At 30.7% G+C, this 18,569-nt stretch overlaps 1 protein-coding gene across 1 annotated transcript; it reads right to left on the bottom strand.

The window, feature by feature from the left end:
- Window positions 1-3,419: 3,419 nt before the first annotated feature.
- On the bottom strand, window positions 3,420-15,302 carry LOC142330764 (testis-expressed protein 2-like). The gene is made up of 6 exons (XM_075376209.1): window positions 15,296-15,302; window positions 14,724-14,785; window positions 9,218-9,399; window positions 7,685-7,952; window positions 5,890-6,111; window positions 3,420-3,728 (listed from the first exon to the last, which is right to left on the bottom strand). Exons 1-6 carry the CDS (start codon window positions 15,300-15,302, stop codon window positions 3,420-3,422), a joined length of 1,050 nt encoding a protein of 349 aa, XP_075232324.1.
- Window positions 15,303-18,569: the final 3,267 nt, after the last annotated feature.

Raw genomic sequence — 18,569 nt, 5'->3', positions numbered from 1 at the left:
TCTTTATCCTCTCACACTGCAGCTTCATCTCAGAGTTCTCTAACACTGAATTTAACAAATTTATTTGGTCTGCTCTCAGAAACAACTTTAAATCCTTCCACACATAACACCTTTGTATAGTAAAATCATAAAATAAGTAATATACCTAGTTTTATTAGGGCTTGATGACATAACGCCTACCTTTGGCCAATAAACACTAAAATGAGTACCTAACTACTCAGGCTGCTATTCTTAACAGATCATCAAGCCCCCTCTGCAGGTAGAAACTTAAGAATGCTGGCAACTATCTGTCATTCCATGAGAACCTTGCAATTGACTTGCAGATCAAGAAAGGAATTAATATTCAAGTTCCCTAACAACCTTGGTCCACAGTCTAGGCATGATGAAAATACAAGCCTAAACACTAAGTATGAAGAATTATGATACGGATACAGAGATGATGGACAGGTATTAATATTTTTTAACATGCGGGGCACTTGTATTATCAGAGTACTTCTTTTCATTAAAATAATGCATATATCATCAGTAATTGCTTAAAATTAAGTAAAAAAATATTTATACTTCTATACAAAAATACTTGTGATTATCAATAATTTCTTACAGGTATAAGTTTCTCATCTTTAAGAAAATATTTAACTCTCAGTATTTACTGTTCTTAATAAGAATTTACTGATTAGTAATTAGTATAATTTATTTAATCACTCAGTGATCCTTCTTGGCACCTCTAATTTAAGGTGACACAAAAATCAAGAGTTTTATTAAAAATGTATAGAGGCTGGCTTTACTGGGTAATTTCTATCCGTAAACAGCATCTTTCTCAGAATTTTATTTTTATCAGCCTAAGTTCAGTAGTATTTATTTATTTATTAATTTATATTGGCAACAATAGGCTGATGCCCAATAAAAACATTCTTTTATTTTTAAAAAAATGGTATTTGAAGCATGTGAAAAAATGCCAGAATTCAATGCCAAAATGTTCTGAATGAAAAGCAGAAACCTCCTGGAGGTCTGTCATGAACACTAATTGTGTTGAATACAGAAATGTACTAGTGTGTTAAAATCTACAAAGTAATGCTGTATTTTTTTCTTTACTAGAAACAATATAATTTTCCTTTGTGGATGTAATTATCTTCTCCATTAATTTTTAAACATCATGTGATACTGTAAAAAACCGACCAATAACAAGCGATTTAAGACCTCTCCCCCAACTAATTTACATTTATTTACATATATGATAATTATTGTGTACACTAACATTGTGGAATAGTGTCCGTCATATAACTCAATTTACAATGAACAACATCCTTAATGTGCTACAGCTTCTGACACATGTGAAAATAAGAAATACATTCAAAACTAGTTGGGGTAGGTATAAACCTATTCTTATCGGCCAATCTGTGATGATAGAATGTTATGTGATATTAATTAATATAAAGGAGAAATACCTCCAATGAAGATGATTGAAGTTTCTTCAGTAAAGAAAAAATGCATTATTACATATATAAAAAGAGCACCAGGAAGCAGTGCAGTATGATGGTACAGATCATCATGGACAGTTACAAGTTGGTGGGTGTTTAGACAGGTTCCAGCCTGTAATGTAGCTGTTCTAATGATTCACTGTCATTTGCTTTTTAGCTCTGTTAATGAAAAGAGGTAGTGATGTCACTGTGGTCGAAAACTGAATACCAGGTAGTTTTGTAGGTGGGTTAAATGTTGATCAGTGATTAGAGGAAATACTCTTGTAATCCATTGAAAGTAAAAATAAATATCAAAATTATTTATTATAGGCATATTGTAAAGACCAACCAGTTAGTACAGTGATTAGCATGCTGGCATTTAGATCAGATGGAAAAAATTACTCAAACTTAAATAAAAACCATGATATATAAATGAAAATCCTGTATTTTAGAAACTTTCTGGGCACATCTCAAAGGAAATAATTATTTGAACGTACTTACTCTCAAACTTAGTATGTAATTAACTGCTCAGATGGATCACAGAAGGAAATAAATATATTGTAGGTGAGCAAAGAAATTGGAAATTACAAAATTTAAATTTTACTTACTAACTGAAAAATTTTTTGTTTAAAGCAAGAGTAACCGCCAATTTAATTACATCACAAAACCATCACATTTGTGGCTATCATTTCAATTCATATATACTTTGACATTTTATGTTACTTGTGATGTGAGATGTTCGTATATTAGTTGTAATAACTTTGTAACAAATTCTTTTTTTTTCAGTTCTTTGGTATATGATTGGTATATGGATATGATTGGACATTGATGCAATTAAATTGCATGAGACCAGACATTGCAGACAAGTGGATGCTTCATCATGACAATGCCCCGTGTTACACGGCCATTTCCATCACGGAAGTTTTGATCTCCAAACGCATTCCTACGGTTCGTCAACCCTATTCACCTGATTTGAATCCTTGTGACTTTTTCCTTTTCCCTAAATTGAAACATGTCTTAAAAGGACATCATTTTGGAACTCTGGAGAACATTCAAAAGACTGTGACTGACCAGTTAAAAGCCCTACCAGTTGAAGCCTTCCAGCGCTGCTACCAGGAGTGGGAACAACGACTCTGTCCACCGACAGAGTGGTGTATAGCTGCCCAAGGAAACTACTTTGAAGGGGATATATTGGTGTTTGAAAAAAATGAAAACTTTGGTAAGTAAAAAGTCAGTCTCATTACTTTTCTCACACACCTTGTATTTTAAATAAAATGATAAATATTTTTAATTAAGTTGTCTGTGTATGTATGTGCAAGCCGTGCCTCAGAAACAATTGGGTTGTCAGGTTTTTTTTTAATACTTGCATTATTAATGTTTTGTACAGATGTGTATTTAGATTTTAATAAAGAATCCTTGGAATATTGCCGTTCAACTAGTAAAATAGAACTGTGTGATGATAGGTAGATTTTTAGGGATTTTACATTGGCAGCTGCTCTGAATAAATTTTATTTATAATTGCTTATTTCTTTAGCTCATATTTCTTTATATAAATAGTGTAGATGTGTGTATACCATAAGTGACAAATATGTCTTCACCAGAAAGTGTACAAGCGAGACCTTTTGTTTTATTATAAGTAGAGTTTTTAACATTTTTAAGTGTAGTATTAAATTTTATTGATAATTAAATCATTGGAATTCGTTACAAATCTTCTACTACACTTTTTAATAATTTTTAAATTGTAATTTTCTATAATTATTGCTGGCTCTCATTCAGGTAGAGAGCTAAACTTAAAATTTTTATTGGGTTATTTAAAAGTATTGAGAAGGAAGAGCGCAAAAGAACAAAGTTCTTCGTGCATGATGAACTGTCATACTGTCATACGCTGGTATTCTATACATTAAACATTTCATTTAAATGAAAATTAGCTATATATATATATATATATATATATATATATACTTATGTGTAAGAAGGTGAGGAAGAAACTTGGAAAACATCGCTACTTGAAGCTGACAGAAGAGACACATTCGTATTACTTGAACATAACAAATTAGTATCTGAATCATCTAATGAACCTTGTGCTTTCTTAAGTTTCATTAAATTTAGTTTAGTATCAATTGTTACTTGAAAATGTCCTTCATAAACCATGTCAAGATCTACCCAAATGCCATTTTCATTTAAAATTGGTCGAGATGCACGTTGAATCAAAGGAACAGTTTCTCCAAAATCAATATGACTTATTACAAGTTCTTCCATGAAATATGGTAACTAAAACACAATAAATAAAAAAGTTCATTTGTGATTAATAAAATGAAAAAGATAATTGTAAAATGGACAATTGAAAAGTTTATAAAAAGGGAAAAATAAATTTTAGTATCTATTTCAAACCAGTATTACTCATAATACTGCAATACACAATACACTCATAATACTCATTAATATTATCATAATACTAATATTAATAGCTAAAACTTATTCAACTGCTTTGTTAAACTAAAGCTTATTTCACTACTTTCTCATACATTCATATTTCACTCTTCAGAAATATATCTAGGAAGAATTTTAATTTTTTTTAAAGTAGTTGAGAAACCTAGCTTCAGGAGAATTAAATAAAATGTTTGTCCTTTAGAAGTGGGCTCAAACAGCCTGTTGACCTGTTGACAGATAGTTCCAGACTTGTAACAAACATGTGGAAATCACACGGTGACAGGTCCAGACTGTACAGTGGGTGTTGAAGAGGTATCCAATTAATTTTAACAAGTTTATCGCCAGCCTTTGTTTACATATGTTACTGACATTAGATGAAATTAAAAATAAATTACCGTATTTTTCAACATAGTTTCCTTTAAGACAAATCCATTTTCTCAACCGAAGAGGTAGCTTCCTGATACCCTCACTAAAAAACAAAATGGCTGCCCCAACAACCCACTGTGCACATAATGCTTGAATGAGGCATCATCTTGGAATCTTTCCCCTCCTAAACCTCTTTCAGCAAACCAACAAGTGGAAATCACTTGGTGACAAGTCTGGACTGTACAGGGGTGTTCAAGAAGTGTCCATTGAATTTTAGCGAGTTTACCGCAAATCTGAGCTGTAGTATGTGGTCCTGCGTTATGGAGAAGAAGGACGTTATAAATTGGTTGCTGGCATTTGTTGTGATAAGCATCTCTGATGACATTTAACAACTGGTTATAGTATACCATATGTACCGTCTTCATTCATGCAGGAAATCAATCAGCAGCACACCTTTTGAGTCCCAAGACACAACTGCAAGAACTTTTCCAGCTGACAAATGTTTCTTGGCCTTGATTGATGCTCCCTCCCCTTTTTTTACCACTCCATACTTGTTTTCTTGCTTTCTGGGGTGTAGTTGACCCACGTTTCATCACAGGTAATAATATGGTCCAAAAATGCCTCTCTTTCTACCTCAAAGAAATTCAGAAGCCGCTGACAGATGTCTTTCTGGACATTTGTCTGTGTCTCAGCGAGAAAACGTGGAACCCACCTTGTCGACACTTTGCTGTATCCAAGAGAACACAGTCCCAATTCTTATGCCCACCTCTGATTAGTTTCAGCGACCGTTATGAAGCGGTCACAAACAGCCTGAACGTTGTCATCACTGATGTTGGTCTGCAGACAATGTTTGTGACTTTTATTCTCCACTGCATCATGGCTACTTCAAAATCTTTTTAGTCCAATCAAACACTTGAGTTTTTGACAGGGTAGCACCTGTGAACTGTGCCTGGAGTAGTCAAAATTTCAGAGGATTTGACATGTTCATTGGTAAGAGATCAGATAAAAATTCGTTGTGTAACAAACAATGGTACCTCCTACTCAGACAATCCGTTAATGATGTGAGAACGTGAACTATGAGTGTGGCTGTCCAGTTGCTCCCCTCCATACATATCCAACTATCTACAGTGCCCCACCACATTCACTGCTCTTCCTCAGTCCATGCGGCAAAATTCTGGTTTATATTTGAATGACTCTTGTACTAAGCCATAGATTTTCTCTAGCACAAGTAGTTACACAATACTATTAAGAAAAAAAAAATTCTGTGTGAAATACAAAGTTCAAAATGCATCTGTTTTCATACCTGCAGTATGAACATAAAGCATGGTATTCTCTTCTTTTTTTTTACTAATGTATTAAGATATATCCACTTCAACATATAGTATTTTTAACATATAGGCTACTTCCTGAAATCAGATATAAAGTTTCATAAATTGATTAAAGAATTAAAAAAAAAATCATACTGTCTTCATTCACTGCTTTATTATAGAAAACCCAGTGATGAGTAGTGTTAATAAGAGATCTATTCAATCTTAAGAAATTCAAAAAACTGTTACATCTAATAAATTAGTTTATACTGTATATTTATTATTAATATAAATATATATTTGACAGTAATTTAATAGTACGTAATTACTTTAATAGCGCTGAGTTTTCTTTGGAATTTTTCATTTATTTTGTTCAACCAAAATGCATCTTTAAGAACATCATACAGAAGGCGACCTCCAAATGCATTAACCCACATTATTTCTTCACAGACAGTGTACATATCATCAGATGTCACAGGTGGAGTTGATGATGATGTCGTCGTAGGTGATGATGAAGATTGCTTTGATGAACTGAACTGCTTTGTGTTAGTCTGAAATAAAATAGTATAAAAAAATAATAATACTATAAGTTTAGAGACAACCTGCTAGTTTATAATATTTATAATCTCTCAAGGAGAGACACCTTGAAAATAAAAAGATGCAAGATAAAGTGGCTGCTGTTATGCTACAATTTATTAAATACAAATTAATTCTCACCAATTACTTAATTTCTATATTTAATGTACAATAATATTGAGTATAGTTTCTATCTGGTTGGGTTACTGCATATTTGTTATGTTTTTGATCAAATATCCTCAGAATTTTGATGCCTTGAAATTAAAAAATAAACACTAATATACTATACTTTTAGTTGATTACTAAAATAAAACGACCAACTAAAAACTATTATAGAAAATTTTCTCTATTTTATACTTCACTCTTACTGTGATCTCAATAATATTGACATTTCTATAGTGTGTGAAATTACTAGATTATTTAGATTTTCATAGACCTAGATCTAGTCAGTTCTGATTTAATCTGGGTGAACAACCTACAATGGAATTTAGAAAAAAACATTTCAAAATGATTTATTATTAAATCAGTAAAAATTTATAAAAGTTAGCAAAATTTCAATTTTTTACTGAACAAACATGACTTAACATATAAAATTAAGTTAAAATCTCCTCAAATGGGGAATTTTAATTCAAAATAAAAATAATTAATTTATTCTACCTCTGACTGAAAACTATTTACCCTCTTAGACTCATTTAAGAAAAAATAATGTTTTATATGGATATGCTGGAACGTAAAAAGTTAGTAAATTTATAAAATTCCTGGTTTTAATGATGAAAGTAAATTACATAAAATTAACTTTCTCATTTACAGAATAAGAATTGAAAAAAATATATTTATAAAAAAAAAATTAATACAAAAATATTTTAATAGCGAGAGATGTGATTTTATGAATTAAAACAAATCAACAAAATTATTTACATTAATATACTGAGAATTATTTTTTGATAAGTTAAAAAAACATTCACAAATAATATTTTCATATAGAATAAGCACCTTTATAAATATATGTTATCTCTTTATATTATCTACTTCCTCATCGGGTTTTTCTGACATTTTTACAGAATAAAACTTCCAAATAAACAACATTACCATTACATGTCCACACAAAAATACAATCTGTACTTGTGAATGACAAACATGATTTTAGTATTTTTGGACTGTAGTGCTCTCAAAATACACAATTTCTAAAATAAAGGGAGGAAATTATTTTTTATAACACCCAGTAAATAAAAAATTATATTTTCACATCCTGCCACATTTATTTTTTTTTTAGTAACAAATTATTAGCCTTAGCATTTATAGCACACTGTAAAAACAATGTAAAGTAGCAATGAAAAACGTTGTACTTGAACTGCTGCTGTAATAATAAAAATGCTTTGATTTGAAAATAAACCAATATTTGCAGCAAATGTCACAGGTTAGGTTAAATTAATTTATTAATGTTAAGTTGTAAAAATCGGTAATAACAAAATATTCTGTAACTCTTTGATTACTATTCTATTCTGTTTACACCTAGATTGATGAATTAAAAAAACACCTTTCCATTACCTCTTTATCTTTAGAAGGCAGTTTTGGCACTTTCTTTTGACCTAATTTATTCATGAAATTTAAATACTGTTTCTCTTTATTATACTGTGGATTTTCAGGTGCACTAATTTCTGGTTTTTCTTCTGGATTTTCTAATGATTTTTGTTGTTTTTCTGTATCATCAATACTAGTAGTGCCACTTTCTGACGAATCATTATTAATTTCTTTTTCAACTGATGGTATTGGTACATTCTGCTGGAGTCCTGAAGCGGTAACTAACCTTCTAAACCTGCAAGAAATATGATTAATTAATAACTAACAAAAAATAATTACAAAATCTAATTTATGCACAAAATAAATACGATATATGACTAATAGTAATACTCTAACACTCATACAAGAGCGACTGAATTTATATTTATTTATTTATTCTCTCTCTTCCAAGCCTGACGAATAGAATGCAAAACCTTCTACATAAAACGCAGACACCACTTTATCACAGAGGGGTTGATTAGTAATGAACTGTCAACGTCCAGAGTATAAATTTCTTACTATTTTATGAGCAGAACTTTATTTATTATGCACTAACACTTATTTTAGATTTTGAGGCAGTTTTTCTCACCTCTCACCCATTCAAAAAGTTTTGAAAATATTGTTTTACAGTAATTAAAGATATTTTAAATCTAATTTTGACTTGGACAGCCTAGAAAAAATCTATAAATAAAAAAAATACAAATAAAGGTTTTGAACGCAATAGCCAGAAGATCAAATAAGAGACTATTAGACAGGAACTTGGGTTAAAATAAATAATATTAATGGAGTTAGAAGAGGATTGATCAAGGTGGCTGGAAATATAGAACATAAACAAAACAGAATTGCACAGAAAGGACCTTCAAACAGAGACTAAACAAAATGGGCCAATAATAGGAGCACATGGAAATTTTCTAATCTGGAATGTTTTAAGGGCAAACAAACCAGATGATGTAACCTACCAACTGCCAATAACCTTTGACCAATAATAGACAACATTTGAGATGAACTATAGACAATGTAGTTTTTACAACTTTTTTTTAGAAAGGGTATAGAAAATTATAGTAAACAAAATACATCAAATTTTGTAAGCACAACACATAATAAATACGATCAGCAATATAAGTTTGTAAAGGGATTAAAAAAACTTAGGAAAACATGAACAAGACTGAGGACATTAGGAAAAGAAAAAGTGATTGGATACAGATGGAAAAGTCAAATAGGAAAAAATAAAAATAAACAAATAAGCAAGTTATTTGTTAAATACACAATGGTCACAACTCTGATAGCACTTCAGAGAAAAAGACAGATATGTAGATGTAATCATACAATGCAACAGCAAACAAACCGATTTAGTTAAGGTATATTTTTGTTTTTAATTAAAGGTAAGCTCTTGATATTTTAGGCTTTTAGTTAAAAGCCTTCTTTTATATTATAAAATCATACCTTTTAAAATTCTTCAACACTGTAGTTTACAAATATATACAATGAATATTTTTCTAACCAAGCAGTTTTCTAACTCACCAGATTTCCTTCTGTCGATCACACCGTGCAAATAAATAAATACAAAATTCATTTAATATAGAAGGAGAGATTCGTACAAAATCTTCTTCATCTTCATCTTCATTTCCACTATCACTTTGACTTGATTTGGGTTTGTCTTTTGTTAATGGATCTTCAGAACATAACACCAACTCCCCTTTTCCCTGGAAATTTAAAACAGAATATTTTAGCAGCAGTTAAAAATCTCAAGAAATCTTTTTTAAGAATGTCATACTTAATTTTTCTCTTAAGTAAGAGACTATTTCCTAGTACTAAGATGTTTTTACTGAAAATAAACAAAGTTTACAAATTTGTTTACAATGAAAAATGATTTTAAAATGAGGTCATGTACCAATAATATTTATAGATACCAATATTTTACCGTACATGAGATTTTTTGTTTTTTACATATTTAATGATAGTAACAAAAAAACGTTACTATTGGTCAACAAATGACTCTCTTAAATCTTTGTATTTCTTAATATTTTGAAGTCCCATCAGTCCAGAAATAAAAAATCCTATATATGTACATTGTTTTGATGTGTTTTGCTTTAAACCTTAGAAAAGTAGGTTTATTTAATCTACAATCATCAAATTTATTATTGCAGTTTGTTACTATAGATTTCATTAATCTTTTGAAAAATCAGTTAAGAATATGGGAAGATATTTATAAGTACTATAGCTTTAAGAGGGGGACTTTCACAAGTTAAGATGTGGCAAGAAGTTTTAAAATGAGATGGACTATACGCATAGGATAGTCAGTTAATACAGTTAAAATTATTTAATTATGAAATCTTGTCACGTAAAGCCCTTATCTTTGGTATAATTTTTACTTTCCCAGCTGCATTTCTATTACTGCTGCAGCAGCATAATGTAGGTATAAAAGAAAGTAAATTGATCAGCCAAAATTTTTGGTATTACAGTTTTGGCAAATATTGATGTGTCCCAATCCCCTTACTCCAGTCCACAAAAAAAAAAGGTTATTGAAATTTCCAAAAGATGTATAGATGTGTGTTGTTAGCCAGTATTTTGATTAATATTTTTTGAACTGGCTTAATGTAAATTCTTTGAAAATGGCTCAAAAAATTTCTATATATATGAGGCACCATTAATTTTCAAACAAAATTAAAAACTGGAAGAAGTAGTTTCTGCGATTTTTAAATCGCAGAAAGTCGTAGAAAAGTTAAGCTTTAATATCATTAACGTACTTATTAAGTCATTTAAAATTCCACAGTTTCAAGTCAATCGGATTTAGGCATGGAGGGATATGAAACATTATTTCTAAACAGTTTTTGCCTTGCATTTCAAAACCCACTGATCAAAAAAATTGAAATTTTGAAATATACACAAATATATATCAGAATATATACACAGTAATGATTGTTATTTACGATCAGTAAAATAAAAAAATACTTTAATGTCTCTTCTTGTTTAAACTTTTTGATAAAATTCTTTTATTCTGCTTTCTCATCTCCTTTTTAATACTTGGCATTCTACAAATTCTACAAATTTGGCATTCTACATCACATAGACTCATAGTTCTTCTAGGGCTTCCTTCACTGCCTTCTTGTATAAAATACTGCTGAAGTCTGTGAATGAATTTTTTTGCATCTTGTATAGATACGTAAATCTACATTAGGATGAGCAGCACAGTTATCAATAAACAGGCAAATATTTTGATTTTTTTGTGTAACGGATTGTTCCAAGCGCTCAGCCAATCATGAAAAATTAGACTTATCATCCAGGCTTTTTTGTTAAAATAGTAGTGCACAGGTAAACTTTCCATTCTTACCCACTTAAAATGTCATGGTTTATCTGATGTAACAATAACAAGAAGTTTTAATTTTTCACTGCGACATATTCATGCTACAAAGCACAGTAATTTGGTTCACTGGCTTTTTTTTAGCTAGATAATGCTATGTGTTTGTAACAGAAAGACCCATCTGACGTAGCACAATAAAACATGCCCGTTTCGTCTGCATTACAGATATCATTGTTGAATATTTCTTCATTATTTCAGAAAGTATATCTTCCATGATTTGACACTATCAGTATCAGCGCTTGCCTTTTCACCATGAGCATTTTTAAATTTTATTTTACGTCTCTATTTCCAAGACGACAACCAACCATCAGTTGCTTTGAAATCACAGTGTCCCAGTTGAGCAGTTGAGCAAGGGGTCCAAATTCTTTTGGTAAAAAAGTTTTTTTTTTTTTTTTTAGCAATCCTATAATAAGACGGTAATTTTTATGATAAAAATATTATTCAGTCAAGGGGGAGTTATTTTTACTAAGAATTTTTATTATATATCAATCGTACTTTTAATACTGCACAATTTTTTAAGTAAAAACATTTGATCAAGTTCGTCAAACTGGACCCAAACTTTTTAATTGAACATTCTGATTTTTTTCACAATTGTACAGTAAATATTGCATAATTAAGTCATTAATATTAAAAAAAACATATTTGAAATTTGAGGGAGGTACCAAAAAATAACCAGAATTCTTTTTTTTTAATTTATGTATTTATTATTTTTTTTACAAAAAACCTTCAATCCCCTTCAAAATATTCTCCAACACAGCTAATACTTTGTCCAATCTATTTCATTGTTAAAAACATTTTTTAAATTCATTTGTTTTGATGCCCGACAGCACCTTCCTTGTATTTTTCTTCATCTCATCTACATCAGCAAAACGCTTTGCTTTCATATCCCTTTTCAATCATGGGAACAAAAAAAGTTGCATAAAGCTAAATCAGGTGACTAAGAGTGATGGGGCAAGGGAGTCATGCTGTTTTTTTTTGTTAAAAACTGGCATACAAAGAGCTTTGTGAGCAGTGCATTGTCACAGTGGAAAATCCAGTTGGTCTTCTACCACAAATCAGGCATTTTTTGCTGCAAATTGTTGCACAACCTTCTTAGAACCTCCAAGAAGAAACCTGGTTAACAGTCTGACCTGGTGGAATTCTGAATGCACCAACCCTCCTCTCACATTAAAAAAACAAATGATTACCATTATCTTGATATTTGATGAGTTTTCATAGTCTTTATATTTGACAAGTTTTTTGGGACAAGACAATGCCGCAGTCATCCATTGGCTTGACTGTTGTTTGATTTCAGGTTCATTAACCATAGTGCCATGATTCGTCACCAATAATGACCTTGGAAATGAGATCTGGATCAGTTTGGGGCTGTTCTTTCAAAGTAAGGCATGCTTCCAAGCAACCCTCTTTTTGCTGAGCAGTCAGGGGCCAAGGCACAAACTTTGCAGTGACCCTTCTAGTCTCCAAATCTTGCGATAAAATTCACTAAACCAGGCTCCAAGTTACTTCAGACTTTTCAATTTATGATACGTTGTCAGTCTTCAAGCACAAATGGGTGAATTTTTTAGAATTTCTGTCCGTTCGGGAAATTGAAAGACATCCAGAATGATGTGGTTGATCATCAATCAACATTTTATCCTTTTTGATATGCAAAAACCACTCGTACACTTGAGTTTTACCCGTGCAGTATCCTTGTAAGATGTTTTCAACATCGCATTAGTTTCTGCGGCTTTTTCCCTGAGCAGGATGCAAAATTTACAATCAAACAGTGTTTTCATTGGAGTCCACCATGATAAAAAATGAGAAGCAGGTGAAACATAAACAGCTTTAGCAAAAAAAATTCACAGAGGTCAGACATAACCCAGATTATGCCAGAAGGTAGAATGACACAAAAAAGTCACTTGACACTCTCCTGGCAGGAGAACTGCATACCGTGGAAACTCCAACCGGCACAATGAGGTTCTGGTTATTTTTGGATACCCTCTGGTAAAAATTTGTGAAAGGTAAAGCCAGGAAACTTACTGAACCCTTTGTTGGTTTTTTATGTTTTAATTTTCATTCATTGTTAAAATAATAACTTGCATAATATAAATGTAACAACTAATGTAATATCATTTTAAATATATTCATTTCTATAGACAGTTTATAACAATCAGTGTCATAGAAAAAAACAGTTACTGTATGATTATAGTAAATAAACTACCCAAAAGTTCTAAACAATGTAGTAGTTTATTAAAGTAACAACTAGAAAAGTAACATCGAGTACATTTTGAAAGACTTAAAAGCTTTTGTATCAACATACAACTGTACATTGGAAAGGAAGCAAAGCTCCAGTAAGTAAAGGAGTGAGACAGACTTGAACTCCTTTGCATTGACAGACATTAACAGACATGAACATGAAAATGACATTAACAGACATTGATAGACATGAACCAATCCCCTTTACATTATGATTTGTAACAGAAAGATACAATATAATAGTGAAACTAAAAAATTTGAGAACCGATTAAAAATCAGGAAAAGAGAATTCAAAATATTAAGATTCACAGATGATACAAATACTCTGGCTAAAAATTCAGTTTTAAAGTAAACTTATCAAATATAATAAAAATAAAGACAATGAGTTAAATATTAAGTTGACAGAACGTATTTTTCCTGGGCACACAATGAAGTGTTGTCATCAGTGACCAAACACAATATTTATATAGTAAACAATTAAATATTAACTTAAAAATAACAACAATAATACAAAAACACAGTGTAGATGAAAACGCCTGTCACATGCTCAAAATAAAATAAAACCACAATGAAATGCAATATTTAAAATTTAACTTAAAAGAACAAGAAAAATAAATTGACTGAATGAATAATCAAATTTTTGAATCTAGATGCAAGCCCTTAAGAAATCATGACATTTGATAACATTGTTGCATTGTTCCCCAAGATATTTTGAATGTTAGCCCCTAGTTTAAACTTTTGACATAATGCTGCATAACAGACACAGTCCACAAGGATGTGATGTACCATTAGTTGGCAGTCACAGTGAACACAAATGGATGCATTGGTTTGAGTCATGGGATACCCATGAGTGAGCCTTGTGTGTTCTATTTGCAAATGGCAAATTAATAAGGTTGGCAGAACAGAATGAAACAGAAAATTCTATAAAATTTCAAAAGTAGAATATAAATTCCACAATTTATGTGGGAAAATTGAAAAGAATGAATGAACTGAAGAAGATATCAAAAGCAGGAGTCAAGGAAAGCCATTATACAGAAAAATAAACTGCTTGAATCAAATATAAATTAATGAATTAAAAATATTTTTATGAAGTATAGTGTTTTCTAGCAACAAAACATGATTTGTAGGATGGCAGAAAAATAAAGAACACATACTTTTCAGAAAAAGTATTGCAGAAAGATATTGAAAACTGAAAATGAAAGGCATTGATAACATATGAAATAAAGAAGTTTTGAGCTTAAGAACAAAGCTCACATAGAATAACATCAAGGGTTACTAGTTAATTCTATAAGGAAGTGTACAGGGTTACTAGACAGTAAAGGGATAAAAGATTAGAAAATATAGAACAGGCAACTGAGGCGGGTATTGGATGTAAGAGATATGTTGAAACTAAACATGTTTCTATGGCATATAAAAAAATGATTAAAATACCTCAGGTTTATCTCCTTCAGCACATTTATCTTTAATTTTTTCTTCTTCTGGAACAACTTGTTCTAAAAAAGTAATAAAAAAACACGTATAGTTTTAATTGATGAAGTGAATTTATTATCATTATATATTAAATTTAGCTTATTTAACTTAGTAAATTTAAAATTATAGAATAAATTATCAATTAATAATTAAAATGAATAAATTATGAAAATTTTATGTTACGCTATGTCATTAATTAACTGTTGGGTTCAGCCTGTTGTTTCTAAATAAATAAATAAATTAGCCGATTAACTAAGATTACATAGGGATTAAGAGAACTAATTAACAACTTCCAAATAATATCAGTAATGCTTATTTCTAACAATATGATTTACAGTTATTTTAAAAGATCATATTAAAAATTGGATCTAGAACTAAATCTTATAAATACAGAGTGTTTCAAAATGAATATCGGGGTTTTAAAGCTGAGTAATATTTCTGAAGTTTGACAAAAACTGATAAATTATACATGAAATAAAAGAGCAACTCAAACAGTTTTAGCTATGTGCAAGCTCATAAACTGTTTTCTGTACCTTCCATTTGAAAGCGCTAGTAGCAAAGATGGCGATCCCCAACAGAAAGCATTCTGTATTTTGCAGTTTGCAAAGTTGTGAATCTGTAATTACCGTTCAACATGCATTTCATTTAAAGTTCTGTTGTGATCCCCCGAGTGGCCAAAAATCATTCGTAGATGGTATAAACAATTTGAAACCACTGGCTGTATTTGTAAAGGGAAGAGTACAGGATGACCGAGTGTGTCCAAAGACAATATTGAACGTGTAAGAGTCTTTGGCATATAGTCCTAGGAAATCTGTTAGGAAGCTAGCTACAAATTAGCAATTCCAGTGATGTCTGCGTGGAGAGTTTTAAGGAATCGCTTACAACTGCGTTCATATTGTTTACAGCTGTTACAAGTTCTAAAGCCTACAGATTATGGTTTGCATGCTAGCTTCACAAATGACGCACTGTGACAATGAAGAGTTTCTTTATTGTGTTGTATTTAGTGACAAATACACATTTCATGTTAATGGAAAAGTAAACACTCATAATGTATGCATCTGGGGATCAGAAAATCCTCAAAAAATATTACAGTGTGAGTAAGACTCCCCAAAACTGAATGTTTTTTGTGCCATATCCTGACGGCAAGTGTACGTTATTTTTCACAGAAACAAGTGGTCTGGAATGAACTATCTTGATATGTAACAACTAGGCTCTTTCCTCAACTGCAATATGAACCACAAACTTTATTTGGCAACAAGATGATGCACCTCCTCATTGGCATAATGCTGTATGAAATTCTTCTCAACCGCTGGATTGGTTGCCAGGGACCAGATGATGGGGCTTGTTTGCCGTGGCCTCCATGTTTGTCTGATCTGACCCCGTCTGATTTTTTTTCTTTGAGGGTTTATAAAGAATCAAGTTATCACCATTATCAGCAGATCTACCGACTTGAGACACAGGATTGAAGCAACTGTCACATCAATTACTCCAGACTTGCTGATTAAAGTACGGATGAACTCTCCTATCAGTTGAATGTGACACGTTTGATGAATGGTGCTCGCATTGAACACTTACAGGAAAAACAGTTTGAGTTGCTCTTTCATTTCATGTGTAATTTAACAATGTAAGTAAAACCTAATATTACATAACTTTAAAACCTCAATATTCATTTTGAAACACATGGTGCAGTATAAATCCATTCCACTCATCCAAACAAGTAGAGATTTATACAGCATTAACATGTAATAAATATACATACTAATCAATTATTATGAAATTTCATAAACCGTTTGTTTAATTGGTAATTATGATTTGACTTTTTAATTTACAGAATTAAGAATTTAATTTATTAATTTTTTTTTTAATTTTAGATTTACATTTTTCAGATTTACTGAGTATATTAAAAATCAGATATCATCAATTAAGAGCATGTTTAAATACAAGTGTAATTTGCCAACTATTCAACAATATCACACTGATCCCATCCATTCCCAAGAAATTTGAGTATATTGTAGGCATACTAGGAAAAACAGGAATTTTTAGGGCTACTTTTGTCAAAATTGAACTTATTATACATAAAGTTTGAATTTATTATTAACAGATACAGTAAAAATTATATCAAAAAATTTTCATATTTTACTTCACACGTATTTTAATCTCAGTAAATAAAGATTTTATTCTCATTAGTAAATAATAGATTACACAGATCACTCTAAAGAATAGATATGTACACTATTCCATAATAAAAATAGGAACTGTCCCATCATTTGCATAAATGGATAAAGAGAAACTAATAAAATTTTGATTAAAAAATCATTACAAAATATTCAATTAATTATAAAATTAAAAAAAGTGGTTAAAATCCATACTAATAATTTAAAGAAAGTAAAATATATGAAGATAATAAATATAGAAAATAACTAAAAAATAAATCAAACTGTAGACAGCATTCTTGAAAATTATTTGAACAATATTTATGAACATGTTAAATAGAAATAGAAAAATTCAAGGATTTTTTTTAATTGTATTATTTAAAAACTCATCAACAGAGTAAAATATTACTTCTGTAAAGGAAGTTCTATCAATATTATTTTAAATAAATTAGGGGAAGTTCTTTTAAACGGTTTGATAATTAAAAATAGCAATACAAGTATGATAAGGCCCTTTCTTGTAACGCAAAAAAAATTATGTTGAGTTACATAACAGCAACTCTGATATCTGGTTAGACAGAAGAGGATTTTTTGATTTTCTAAGAATAAATGACTATTGTTTTTAGCAAAAAAAAAAAAGAAGCCCTATATAACTTTCAAATTACCGTATTTATTCGAGTACCCCCCCGCACTATTTTTCTTGGAATTGGAGAGAAAAAATAAGGATGCAGGGCTTATTTGAAACATAGTCTTTAGCGAGGATAATTTATGTAAAGTAAACAGGTGGATTGATATCTCTATTGCAATAGACAATACAATTGCAATACAGATGTCAATCCGCCTGGAATTATTACTTGGTCTGTCATACCCTTTTTTAAAATGTCTTTCACTTTATCAGTCGTATGCCCCCCGATAACTATCCATTACAAGCATACCGGTATTTTTTTTATTAAGTAAATCTTCTGATCGCTTTTGCCATACACACCTGATCCAATCTAAAATGAAGGTTTCGTCCATCCAACCTCATTCTTGTGCTCTGATAACTCCATTTACCTGTACGGTAGGAAGAGTTTTTCTATTAAAAATAATCTACGGAGGTAATTTTGATCCATCAGAAGTAATGCAAAGCATAACACTACACCTTTGTTTTTCATTACCACCAGTGCGAATCGTAACACTTTTTCCACCTTTTTTGTTTACGGTTCAAATAGCATTTCAAAATATACAGGGTTTGATCAGCATTTCCTATTTGAGAAGGCAAATAGTCTTTATCTTTTCTAAGATTTATGATGTATTTGTGAAAATGTAATATTTTTTGTTTTTAAGCATCTGGAAGTCATTGAGAAATGGTCGTCTTTTGTCTTATTGACAAATCATTTCGTGCAAAAAATTGTTATCCATCCACGGCTTGCTTTAAAATCAACTTTATTCAATGATTTAGCGATTTCATGAGCATATGATTGACTCATTTCTGTCGTAACAGCATAACCGCATTTCCTTTTTTCCATAACAAAGTCAAAGAATTTTTTTTTTATGTCTGTATTTTGGTTTTAAGCCATGAAAAGCCCTTTTATTACCAGTGCCTTTCACCAGAAGTTGTTTCTTCTTACACCAGTCTCGAATGCAGCTTTCATCTATGTCAAATTTTCTTCCTGCT

This window comes from Lycorma delicatula, chromosome 9 (genome assembly GCF_047948215.1).
Source record: "Lycorma delicatula isolate Av1 chromosome 9, ASM4794821v1, whole genome shotgun sequence".
Lineage (NCBI taxonomy): Eukaryota > Metazoa > Arthropoda > Insecta > Hemiptera > Fulgoridae > Lycorma > Lycorma delicatula.
Note: the sequence above shows the minus strand (reverse complement) of the source record. Positions and strands in the feature narration are given on the sequence as shown.

Excerpts from the sequence above, each read along its gene's own strand:
- LOC142330764 (XM_075376209.1), bottom strand. Across the intron at positions 7,953-9,217 it reads GATCGACAGAAGGAAATCTG|GTTTAGAAGGTTAGTTACCG; the intron begins GTGAGTTAGAAA and ends TATTTCTTGCAG. Across the intron at positions 6,112-7,684 it reads TGCCTTCTAAAGATAAAGAG|ACTAACACAAAGCAGTTCAG; the intron begins GTAATGGAAAGG and ends ATTTTATTTCAG.